Source organism: Saimiri boliviensis, chromosome 1 (assembly GCF_048565385.1).
Source record: "Saimiri boliviensis isolate mSaiBol1 chromosome 1, mSaiBol1.pri, whole genome shotgun sequence".
In the NCBI taxonomy this organism is placed as follows: Eukaryota; Metazoa; Chordata; class Mammalia; order Primates; family Cebidae; genus Saimiri; species Saimiri boliviensis.
In genome coordinates, this window is record NC_133449.1 from 28581893 (window position 1) to 28594416 (window position 12524).

A 12524-nucleotide genomic window follows, 5' to 3' on the forward strand; every position below is an offset into this window, starting at 1 on the left:
GTGGTGCAGTCTTGGCTCACTGCAACCTCCGCCTGCTTGGTTCAAGTGATTCTCCTGCCTCAGCCTCCCAAGTAGCTGGGATTACAGGAACCCGCTACCACACCAAACTAATGTTTTGAATTTTTAGTAGAGACTGGGTTTCACCATGTTGGCCAGGCTGATCTCGAACTCCTAACCTTGTGATCCACCTAGGCCTCCCAAAGTGCTGGGATTACAGGCATGAGCCACTGTGCCCGGCCGAAGATTAGGGACTTTCTAAGAGCAAACAAGTTACTAATCAGCAAAGCAGGGGCACAAACTCAGGAGTGGTTTATCAATGACCAAATTTAGCCATTGACCACTAAGTTAAATTGCTGTTTATATATCTCAGTATTGTATCTGTATGTTGATGCAATATTTATTTTGTAGTTTTTTCACCTGAGAATTAAACCAAAAGAAGCTTTAGTCTAAATCTTACTAGATGCCTGAAAATGAATTTGTTTTGTTTTGTAAAGTTATCAGTAGAGCACGAGTCAGTTTATGAAATATAATTATCTGTCAGATTTTATTGCATGTTGTATTATATAAGTTCCGTATTAAAAATAACATGTATTTTAAGTCTAATATACTTTTTGTATGGACTCAATAGTTCTCCTCATTAAATATTTCAGCCATAGTTCTAAAGCTCAAGTTCTTTCCTTTCTGTATATTCTTTTTTTTTTTGAAACAGTCGTGCTATGTTGCTCAGGCTGGACTGCAGTGGTGCAATCTCGGCTCACTACAACATCCATGCAGTTGAACTCAACTGCACATTCAAGTGATTCTCCTGCCTCAGCCTCCCAAGTAGCTGAGATTACAGGTGCATGCCACCACACCCAGCTAATTTTTTTTTTTTTTAATTTTTATTAGAGATGGGGTTTCACTATGTTAGCCAGGATGGTTTTGATCTCCTGACCTCATGGTCTGCCCACCTTGGCCTCCCAAAGTGCTGGTTTGATGGGTGTCAGCCACCGCGCCCATCCTCCTTTAGACTCTGAACTTCTATTATTATTATTCCACATTCCCTTTCAGAATTATTTGTTTCATATTTCTTGCCTTCTCTACTTAATTGTAGGCTCCTTATGGTCAAGGAACATAAAACTTGTTATTTCATCCTCCGATTACCAACATATGGGAGGTTCTTAATTTTTTTTTTTTTTTTTTGAGACAGGGTCTCACTCTGTCACCCAAGTTGGAGTGCAGTGGCATGATCTTGGCTCACTACAACCTCTGCCTCTAGGGTTCAGGTGATCTTCCTGCCTTTGCCTCCTGAGTAGCTTGACAACAGGCTCACACTACCACAGCTGGCTAATTTTTTTTTTTTTTTCTTGTAGAGATGAAGTTTTCCCATGTTGCTCAGGCTGGTCTGAAACTCCTGATTTCAAGCCATCTGCCCACCTCGGCTTCCCAAAGTGCTGGAATTACGGGCATGAGGCATACAGTTGGCCTTCTGGCTGCTTTTAAGACCTCTTTTTCTTTAGAGTTTGGCATTGGTTTCTTTTTAATAACCTGCTTGGGATTTGGTAAGCTTTCTGGATTTGAAGATTAAGGATGGATTTTTTTGTTTTTGTTTTTGTTTTGTTTTTGTTTGTTTGTTTGTTTGTTTTTGAGACAGAGTTTTGCTCGTTACCCACGCTGGAGTGCAATGGCGCGATCTCGGCTCACCGCAACCTCCGCCTCCTGGGTTCAGGCAATTCTCCTGCCTCAGCCTCCTGAGTAGCTGGGATTACAGGCACGCGCTACCATGCCCAGCTAATTTTTTGTATTTTTAGTAGAGACGGGGTTTCACCATGTTGACCACGTTGGTCTCGATCTCTTGACCTCGTGATCCACCTGCCTCGGCCTCCCAAAGTGCTGGGATTACAGGCTTGAGCCACCGCGCCCGGCCTGTTTTTTGTTTGTTTGTTTGTTTGTTTGTTTGTTTTTGTTTTGTTTTTTTTACTTTCTCTCTTTCTCTCCCTCTCTCTCTCTTTTTTTTTTTTTCTGGGACTCAGCTGAGGGCAGGGGGTGTTGCTGCCAACCGCACCAGCCTGAGCCCTTTTGGTTTTGTTTTCTGTTTGTTTTTTGAGACAGTCTTGCTCTGTCACCCAGGCTGGAGTGCAGTGGTGCCATCTCGGCTTACTGCAGCCTCTGCCTCTGGTTCAATTCTCCTGAGTAGCTGGGATTACAGGTACTAAAAATACAAAAATTAGCCACCATGCCCAGCTAATTTTTGTATTTTTAGTAGAGATGGGGTTTCACCATATTGGCCACGCTGGCCTTGAACTCCCGACCTCAGATGATCCACCCACCTCAGCCTCCCAAAGTGATGAGATTACAGGTATGAGCCACGGTGCCTGACCTGAAGATTGATGCCTTTCAATAGACAACTCAGAAAATTCTATCCACTGTCTTCAAATATTCCCCTTCCTCTGCTATCTCCTTTTGAAACCAGTTAAACTTGTTATGCCTCACTCAGTCTTCCATATCACTTACCTTTGATCTTTTCTTTTACTTTCTCTTTCTCTTCTCTCCCTCCCACCCTCCCTTCCTCCCTCACCTCACTTCTTTCTTTCTCCTTTCTTTCTTTCTCTTCTCTCTCTTCCTCCCTCACTCACTTCTTTCTTCTTTCTCTTTCTTTCATTCTTTCTCTCTCTTTATTTCTTTGAGTTTCACTGTAGGCTGGAGTGCTTCTTTTTCCCACCCTCCCTCCTCCCCTTCCCTTTCCCCTTCCCCTTCCCCTTCCCCTTCCTTCCTTCCTTTTTTTCCTTCTTTCCTTCCTTCCTCAGAGTCTCACTCTAGGCTGTAGTGCAGTGGTGTGATCTCAACTCACTGTAGTCTCCACCTCCCGGGATCAAGCAATCCTCCCACCTCAACCTCTCAAATAGCTGGGGCCACAGGCATGCACCACCACACCCAGCTAATTTTGTATTTTTTTGTAGAGACAGAATTTCTCCATGTTGCCCAGGCTGGGTCTCAAACTCTGAGCTCAACCAATGCACCTGCCTTGACCTCCTAAAGTGCTGGGATTACAGGCATGAGCTATCACCGCACCCATCCCCATCTTCGCTATTTTCTATCTATGTTTCTTTGGGCTGCATTTTGGATCATTTATTTAGATTTATCTTTCAGTTCACAAATTTTATCTTCATCTTATGTCTAATATGCTAGTTAATTTCATTATAAAATTTTCCATTTATAAAAGTTCTATTTTCTTATTTTTCAAATATACTTATCCATTTATCATATTATCAAGGTACTTTTCATTTTTTTACATATACTAGAGATAATTATTCTTATATTTTTGTGTCTATTCCAGTATCTGTTTGTGCTCTTGGTATCTTGTTCCCTTATGTGTTTTGTAATATTTTTATTGTAAGTTGACCACTTCTTTTGGAAAGTTATCTGTGGGATTTGTATTATTTGCAACGAGAACTCTAACCTATCCTTATTTTTTCTCTACTTTTAAGATTTACTCTTTATCACTGGTTTTGAGCAATTTGATTATGCTGTTTATTGGTTTAATTTTCTTCATGTTTCATGTGCTCCAAAGTTCATTAAACTTCTTTGTAGGTTTATAGTTTTTATTAAATTTTTAAAACTTTCAGCTGTTATTCCTTCAAATGTCTTCTCTCCACCTGATTTTCTGTCTGACCTTTTCAGATTACAGAGCATTGAAAGAGTCCTGCATTGTTATTGATACTGGCCGCCAGAGTCTCCAGTTCCACCTATTTATTGAAGTCCCACATAAAACTGATGCTGTTTATTAATTTAATTTAATTTCTTTTTCTTTTCTTTTTCTTTCTTTTTTTTTTTTTTTGAGACAGAGTCTCCCACTGTCGCCCAGGCTGGAGTGCAGTGGCACAACTCAGTGGTTCACTGCAACCTCTGCCTCCAAGTTCAAGCAATTCTCCTGCCTTAGCCTCCCAAGTAGCTGGGATTACAGGCACAGCCCATCATGCCCAGCTTATTTTTGTATTTTTAGTAGACATGGGGTTTCACCTTGTTGGCCAGGCAGGTCTTGAACTCCTGGCCTCAAGCAATCCGCCCACCTTGGCCTCCCAGAGTTCTGAGATTATAGGTGTGAGCCACAACTCCTGGCACTGATACTCTGTTTATGATTTTTGTTTCTCTTTATTCTGTGTATTTCATCTTGAATAGTTTCTGTTATGTCTTCAATTCACAGATGTTTTCTTTGTGGTATTTAATCTGCCATTCATCCCAATTAGTCTATTTTTCATTGTACACATTGTAGTTTTCATCTCTAGAAGTATAGTTTCAATATGTCTAAACTTTTTGAACATACAGAATAGTTATAGCAGTTTCAATGTCCTTATCTTTTACGTCAACCATGGGTATCAGTTTTGGGTTGATTTTTATTTCTTTTTTCTTTTCTTTTTTTCTTTTTTTTTATTTGAGACAGAGTCTTGCTCTGTTGCCCAGGCTGGAGTGCAATGGCACAGGTCTCGGCTCGGCTCAACGCAACCTCCACCTCTCAGGTTCAAGCGATTCTCCCACCTCAGCCTCCAGAGTACCTGGGACTACAGGTGTTTGCTACCATACCTGGCTATTTTTTGTGTGTGTTTTTAGTAGAGATGGGGTTTTACTATCTTGGCCAGGCTGATCTTGAACTCCTGGCCTCGTGATTCACCCGCCTCTTCTCCCAAAGTGCTGGGATTACAGGCAAGAGCCACTGTGCCTGGCCGATTTTGATTTCTTATTCTCCTTATGATGAGTCATGTTTTCCTGCTTCTGTGCATGGCTGGTCCCCCTCAAGTATTTAGCAGAATACTGAGTTTCATATGTGTATAAGAAAACTACCTGAATCTAGGGAAAGATGTTAAGAAAAGATTAGGAGAAAAGGTGCCTATCATTCACATAGGGCAGCAAATAGTGCCTGTTCTCCCCAGCCAGGCTGAAAAGATTTATAATTCATGGAGCATTGAAAAGATCTTGCCTCAGTAGTGAGGAATAACTAGTCCCAGACTGAACATTGCTCCAGATCCACCTAAAAATCATAAAAGCAACATCTGAAAGGATCAGATTATTTCAAAGTAACTGCACCCCAGAACAAAGCTCAAGATTTGTAGGAATAAGAAATACCTAGAACCCAACAAGATAAAATTAACTGTATCTCTATTTTTGAACTGCATTGCCTTAAGTGAGGCTGAACACCTTTCATGTGTTTTTATGTCTTTTTGTTAGTATAAATGACCTATTTCTGTCTTTTGGGTTGTGATCATCTTTGTTAGGTATCTGGCTAATACGGTTGAAGAAGATGAAGAAGAAACCAAGTATGAAATTTTTCCATGGGCTTTAGGGAAAAACTGGAGAAGATTGTTCCCTAATTTCTTAAAGTTAAGGGACCAGCTCTGGGATAGAATTGACTATAGGGCTATTGTAAGCAGACGATGCTGTGAGGAGGTAAGAATTTTAAAATGCTTTATATATGTAATCTTTGTTTTCTGTTTAACTAATTATCCTTGTTTTTTAATGTGCTTCTAATGTTTTGGTATTCTGTTTTTTGTTTGTTTGTTTTTGTATGCGTAGAGTAGACCATTGATCATTACCATGAATACAACTTGTGTATTACAATGTTGCTGTCTTATTATCACCATAATTAAAAAACTGTTGGCTGGGCTCAGTGGCTCACGCCTGTAATTCCAGCACTTTGGGAAGCTGAGGCAGGTGGATCTCCTGAGGTCAGGCAGGAGTTCAAAATCAGCCTGGCCAACATGGCAAAACCTCATCTCTACTAAAAATACAAAAATTAGCCAAGCATGGTGGCAGGTGCATGTAATCCCAGCTACCTGGGAGGCTGAGGCAGGAAAATCACTTGAACCCAGGAGGCAGACGTTGTAGTGAGCTGATATGGTGCCACTGCACTCTAGCCTGAGTGACAGAGTGAGACTTCATCTCCAAAACAAATAAAAAATTGTCGTTTCTATTTTTCAGAGCAGCCTATTTCTATAGTAAGTACTTTTACTGTATTTCTTCTGTCTATATCATCAATATATCAAAAAAGGGTGATATGAACAGACTAAAATATCTTATTTAGGATTACAATAACACTGAAGTTGAATAATAATTTCTGTTCAAAAAAGTTAGCAAAATTTCAGGTTCCCAAAATTGAAACACATATATTAAATGGTATACAATTTAGATATTTTTTTAAATCATAACTCTTTTTACATAGAATATATTGTTTTCTTGATGCCAAATCTTATTAGGACAAGGCCAGGAGCAGTGGCTCACACCTGCAATCCCAGCACTTTGGGAGGCCAAGGCAGCTGAATCACGAGGTCAGGAGTTTGAGACCAGCCTGGCCAACATGGCAAAACCCTTGTCTCAAAGAAAAAAAAAAAAAAAAGAAATCTTATGAGGACAAATCAGCAGGACACTAAAAATTTAACGGTTATTTTACCAAATATTCTGGTTTTCAATAAAGTCAGTATTTCAAACTACAGAAAAATTCTAGAGTAGAAAATTAAATGGAAAGCCGTGGCCACTGTAAGCTCTAGTATTAGTTCAGAAAAGTTTGATAAATGTGGGCTACTTGATGCACTTTGCAAATCTTAAGTTTTGATCAAATTAACTTATTCATTTATATATTGATTTAGTGAGTACTTAGTAAATATCTACTAGAAACTGTATTATTTCTTTTAATTTAAAAAGGGCAGCTGAGCATAGTAGCTCACACATGTAATCCCAGCACTTTTGGAGGCTAAGGTGTCTGGATCGCTTGAGTCCAGGAGTTCAAGACCAGCCTGGGTAACATGGTGAAACCCTGTCTCTACAAAAAATACAAAAAATTAGGTAGGGGTGGTGGTGCACACCTGTAGTTTCAGCTACTTGGGAGGCTGTGGTGGGATAATCACCTGAGTCCAGGAAGTTCAGGCTGCAGTGAGCTGTGATCATGCCACTGCACTCCAGCCTCTGCAATGGAGCAAGACCCTGTCCCTAAAAATAAAAAAAGGCTTGAAGCAAAAATAGAAATATTACATCTATTAATTCCAGGAAGTGGGAATATAGATGTTTATTATATTATTCCTAATGCTTTTCATAATTTTAAAATTTATCAACATTTTTTTCACACTGCTGCCACCCAAATTTATCAACATTTTAAAAAAGATTAATAGAACTTATTTTTCCTCTTCTAAAAGGTCACCTTATTTAAATGAATTTAGTCCCTTTATCCTTATCACAATACTTTGTTTCCTTCTGTATCACTGAACAAAATTTGTAATTATTTATTTGCCTGTCTATTGTCTAAACAATAAACTGCAAATGTAATGAAGTGAAACATCTAGTACACTTTTAATATCTCCCATCTCTGTCTTCACACTTAAATTACAACAATCATGCATTATTCTCTTTTACTGAGAAAACAGAAGCAGTAGAACAGACTTGTCAGTATGCTCACATTTTATCGTTTATTCTGCCTACATGCGTACCCATATATTCTGCCTGCCTTGTGTTACTGTGAAAGAATGATCTTTGTTCCTGTCCAAGTCTACTTGTGCACTAGATCTAATTTTTTCTTACCTTCTCAAGGACATCACATTCCAGTAATTGTCCCCTTTCCAGCATTTCACATTTTTTATTTTATTGGGTCACTGCCATCAGAATACAGAATTGCTCTAAGACGTCCATCAATAAAAACAACAAAAACTTTATCCCCCAGCTACCACTACATCTCTCTGCTTTGCTTCCCTCGTAACTAAACTCTTGGAAGAATTGCTTGTGTTCTATCTCTACTTCTGTTCTTTCTCTTCTCTTTGAACCTGTTATATAAAGTCTTTTTCCCATCATTCTGTAGAAACTCATCAGGGCAAACTCTATGTGGCCAAATCCAAAGGTTAATTATTAGTCCTCAATCTACTCAACTTAGCAGCATTTGACATTATCCCTCATTTCTTCCCGAAACACTGTCTCCACTAGGTTTTTAGGATACCAGGGTTTTTTTTTAAGTCACTTTTGCCAGTTCCTTTTCACCTCACCAACTTCATTAGAGTGCCCTTAGGCTCACACTTAGTATCTCTTCTCCTTTCTATTGGTATTAGCTTATTAGGTGACCTCATTCACTCTCAAGGCTTTAACACTAACAACTAATACTTTCTCGCAATTCCAGATCTGCATACTAAATGGCCTGATATTTTTTGTCTAATTGATATCTCAAACTTAACATGCCTAAAATTAAACTCCTGACTCCTTGACACCTCCACATCTGCTCCTTCTGCAGTCTTCCACATATTCATAAATAGCAACTCTATCCTTTTAGTTGCTCAGGCCAAAAAAGATACTATTTCCATTGACTTCTTTTTATTATATTCGTACCTTGAAAAATTATCCAGCATTCTACCATTTCTTACCACCTTCACTAGGCTACTGTACTTTTGTCACGTCTTGCCTCGATTATTGGCATAAATTTCCCAACAGTCTCTCCTACCTCCCATCTTTTTGTTTGTTTGTTTGTTTTTAATGTAGGGTCTGGCTGGGCGCAGTGGTTCACACTGGTAATCCCAGCACTTTGGGAGGCCTAAGTAGGTGGATCATGAGGTCAGGAGTTCAAGTCTAGCCTAACCAACATGGTGAAACCCCACCTCTACTAAAAATATAAAAATTAGCGAGATGTGGTGGTGTGCACCTGTAATCCCAGCTACTCAGGAGGCTGAGACAGGAGAATTGCTTGAACTCGGGAGGCAGAGGTTGCGGTGAGTTGAGATGGTGCCACTGCACTCCAGCCAGAGAAACAGAGCAAGACTCTTAAAAAAAAAAAAAGGATCTTACTTTGTTACCCAGGCTGGAGTGCAGTGGTGTGCTCATGGCACACTGCAGCCTCAACCTCCTAGGCTCAAACGATCCTCCTGTCTTAGCCTCCCAAGTAGCTGGGACTACAGGCATGTGCCACCATGCCTGGCTAATTTAATTTTGTAGAGATGGGGTCTCACTATGTTGCCCAGGCTGGTCTTGAACTCCTGTGCTCAAGCAATACTCCCAACTTGGCCTCCCAAAGTGCTGGGATTGCAGGTGTGAGCCACCATATGCAGTTATAATCTATTTTTCATACAGCAGCCAGAGTAACTTTTTTTTTAGATAAGTCAAATCATGACTCCTCTACTCAAAAGGCTCCAGTGGCTTCCAGCCTTACATAGGGTAAAAGACAAAGTCCTAGTCATGGTCCTACATGGCCTAACAGCCCTCCTCCCTTATCTCTTTGATCTCATCTCCTATCTTTGCTCTTCTACTCAAGCTACACTGGCCTCCTTACCTCAAAGATACCAGTTACACTCCTATCTCATGGTCTTTGCACTTACTATTCTCATAACCTGGAATGTTGTTCCCCAGATATCAGTATGCTTCACTTCCTAATTACATTCAGGATTCTGCTTAAGTGTCACCTCAGAGAGACCTTTCCTTATCACCTTATATAGAGTAGTATCTTTCTCCATGGAATAGACATGTCCAGAAATAAACCCTCAATTATGTTCAATTGAATTTTGACAAGGGTACTAAGAAAATTCAATGGGGAAAGTGTAGTCTTTTCAGCAAATGATGCTGGGAAAATTGGATTATCTACATGCAAAAGAATGAAGCTGAACCCCTGGTTTATACCACATATATAAAAATTAACTCAAAATGGATCAAAGACCTAAATGTAAAACTTAAAACCATAAAACTCTTAGAAGAGGCCAGGCACGGTGGCTCATGCCTGTAATCCCAGCACTTTGGGAGGCCAAGACAGGTGGATCGCAAGGTCAAGAGATCAAGACCATCCTGGCCAACATGGTGAAACCCTGTCTCTACTAAAAATACAAAAATTAGCTGGGTGTTGTGGTACATGCCTGGAGTCCCAGTTACTTGGGAGGCTGAGGCAGGTTCAATTGCTTGAACCCAGGAAGCGGAGGTTGCAGTGAGCCAAGATCCCGCCACTGCACTCCAGCCTGGCGCCTGGCGACAGAACGAGACTGTCTCAAACAAAACAAAACAAAACAAAACAAAACAAAACAACTCTTAGAAGAAAACATAGGAGTAAGTCTTCGTGACCTTGAATTAGATTTCTTAGATATGATACAAAAAGTAACAAGTAACAAAAGAAAATATAAAGTGGACATCATCAAAATTAAAACCTTTTGTCCTTCAAAGGATACCAAGTGAAGAGATGACCCACAAAATAAAAAATAAAAAAAAATTTGCAAGTCATCTATTTGATAAGAGTCTCGTATCTAGAAATATAAAGAGCTTTACCACTTAATAATAAAAAGGCAATCAATAAATGGGCAAAGAATCTGAGTAGACATTTGTCCAAAGAAGGTATACAGATTGCTAACACACACACACACGAAAAGATGTTCAACATCATTAGCCATTTCATGGATTACAAATCAAAAGCATGATGAGATATTACTTCACACCCACTATGATGGCTATAAACAAAATAAAATATTGGAGAGGATGTGGAGATATTGGAACCCTCATACACCTCTCATGGAAATATAAAATGGTGAAGTTTCTTTGCATAACAGTCTAGAGTTCCTCATAAGGCTAAATACAGAGTTACTCTATCACCTAGCAAGTCTACTCCTAGCTATATGCCAAAAGAAAAAAGCAAAACTATGTCCACACAAAAACTTTAGCATGAATATTCATAGCATTATTCATAATAGACAAAGTAGAAACTAAATGTCCATCGGCTGATAGAATGGATAAACAAAATAAGGTATATCCCTACAATGAAATATTACTTGACAATTAAAAGGAATGAAGTACCTGGTACAAGCTACAACACAGATAACCTTGACAATGTTATGCTACATAAAAGAAGCTTGTCACAAAGGATGACATATTGTATGATTCTATTTATATGAAATGTCCAGAATAGACAAATTCAGAGACAGAAATAGATTAGCAGTTATTAAGGGTTGAGGGAAGGGAAAAAGTGGAGTGTGATTGCTTTATTTATACAGTGATGAAAATGTTTCAAAATTAACTGTGGTAATTGTTGCTGAACTCTGAATATACTGAATATCATTGAATTGTACATTTCAGTTGGATGAATTGTATGGTATTTTAATTAAATTTCAAAGCTGTTAAAATTTAAAGTAGTTCCTCCCACTATTACTCTGTATTCCCTTTCTCACTTCCAATTTTCCTCAAAGCACTCAACCATCATATAACAGACTCCTTTTTATTTATTTATCTGGCTAATAAATTTCCTCCCACTAAAATACAGATTCCAAGAGAGCAGGGTCTTTGTTTTGCTTTTTTTATTTTTTTTTTCCCCTGAGACAGGGTCTCATTCTGTTACCCAGGCTGCAATGTGTAATCATAGCTCACTGCAACCTTGAACTCCTGGGCTCAAAGAATCCTCCCACCTTGGCCTCACAAAGTTCTGGGATTATAGATGTGATGAGCCACAGTGCCTGACCCTTTTTTTTTTTTTTTTTTTTTTGAGATGGAGTTTCATTCTGTCACCTAGGCTGGATTGCAGTGGTGCCATCTCGGTTCACTGCCACGTCCACCTCCCAGGTTCAAGTGATTCTCCTGCCTCACCTTCCTGAGTAGCTGGGAATATAGCTGGGATTACAGGCATGCGCCACCATGCCTGGCTATTTTGTAGAGACAGAGTTTTCACCATGGTGGTTGGGCTGGTCTCAAATTCCTGATTTCAAGTGATCTGCCCGCCTCGCCTTCTCAAAGTACTGGGATTACAGGCGTGAGCCACTGCTCCCAGCCTTATTTTGTTCTTATTCTATCTCCAGTGCCTCGAACAGTACCTGGCACGTAGTAGGCAGTCAATAAATATTTGTTGACTGATAAAATGAATGGAACTTCCAATTCTTTTTCATACCTTCTTATCCATGAAATAGGGAAACAATAAACTATGAAATAATTCTTCACTGAGCTCACTTTGCACTGCCCCTTACTCCAGTGGCAGATAGAGAAGCTGTTCTTTTGGCTGTTCCAACCATCTACATTTGAATCATGTTGGCATGTAGAAAAGGTATTTGCCTAGTAGATTTCATACCGTTAAGTGTTCACTGGACAACTACTTTATAAATAACACACCAAGTTCAGTGCCCTGGGAGTGTATTGTAAAGAAGTATTATATCACCCCATTCCCATTCCTGAAGTAGTAAGACAGACTTCTGAAAATATAAGCATTTAAATTTGTTACTGAAAGCCTTGCATACTGCCAAACAAAACATTTCTTTAGTCCCATATCCTAAAATAAGTTAGGATAGTAGCTACAAACTAGCTTACACTAATAATACTTTACATTTGCATAGTGCTATATAAATTATGAATATTTTCCTAGAAATTATCAGACAAATAGCTGCGAGGGTGGTGGCATTCTCATTTTACAGTTGATGAAACTGAGGACCACGGAGGTTGGGATTTACTCAAAATCATAGAAATGGCGCCAGAACATCTAATGACTTCCTAGTGTTCTTTTTTCTGTGACATCTAGCCTCTCTTATTGATTAGTTTAGAAAAATCCATTTATATCTTGTCTTGGGAATTAA

At 39.3% G+C, this 12524-nt stretch overlaps 1 protein-coding gene across 1 annotated transcript in view; it reads left to right on the forward strand.

Moving 5' to 3' along the window:
* The window catches only part of SPDYA (speedy/RINGO cell cycle regulator family member A), a 39672-nt gene that overhangs the window by 11860 nt on the left and 15288 nt on the right, over nt 1-12524 (forward strand). The window contains exon 4 of the mRNA XM_003941524.3: nt 5250-5421. Coding sequence (XP_003941573.1) covers nt 5250-5421 — 172 coding nt within the window. The remainder of the gene's footprint in view (nt 1-5249; nt 5422-12524) is intronic.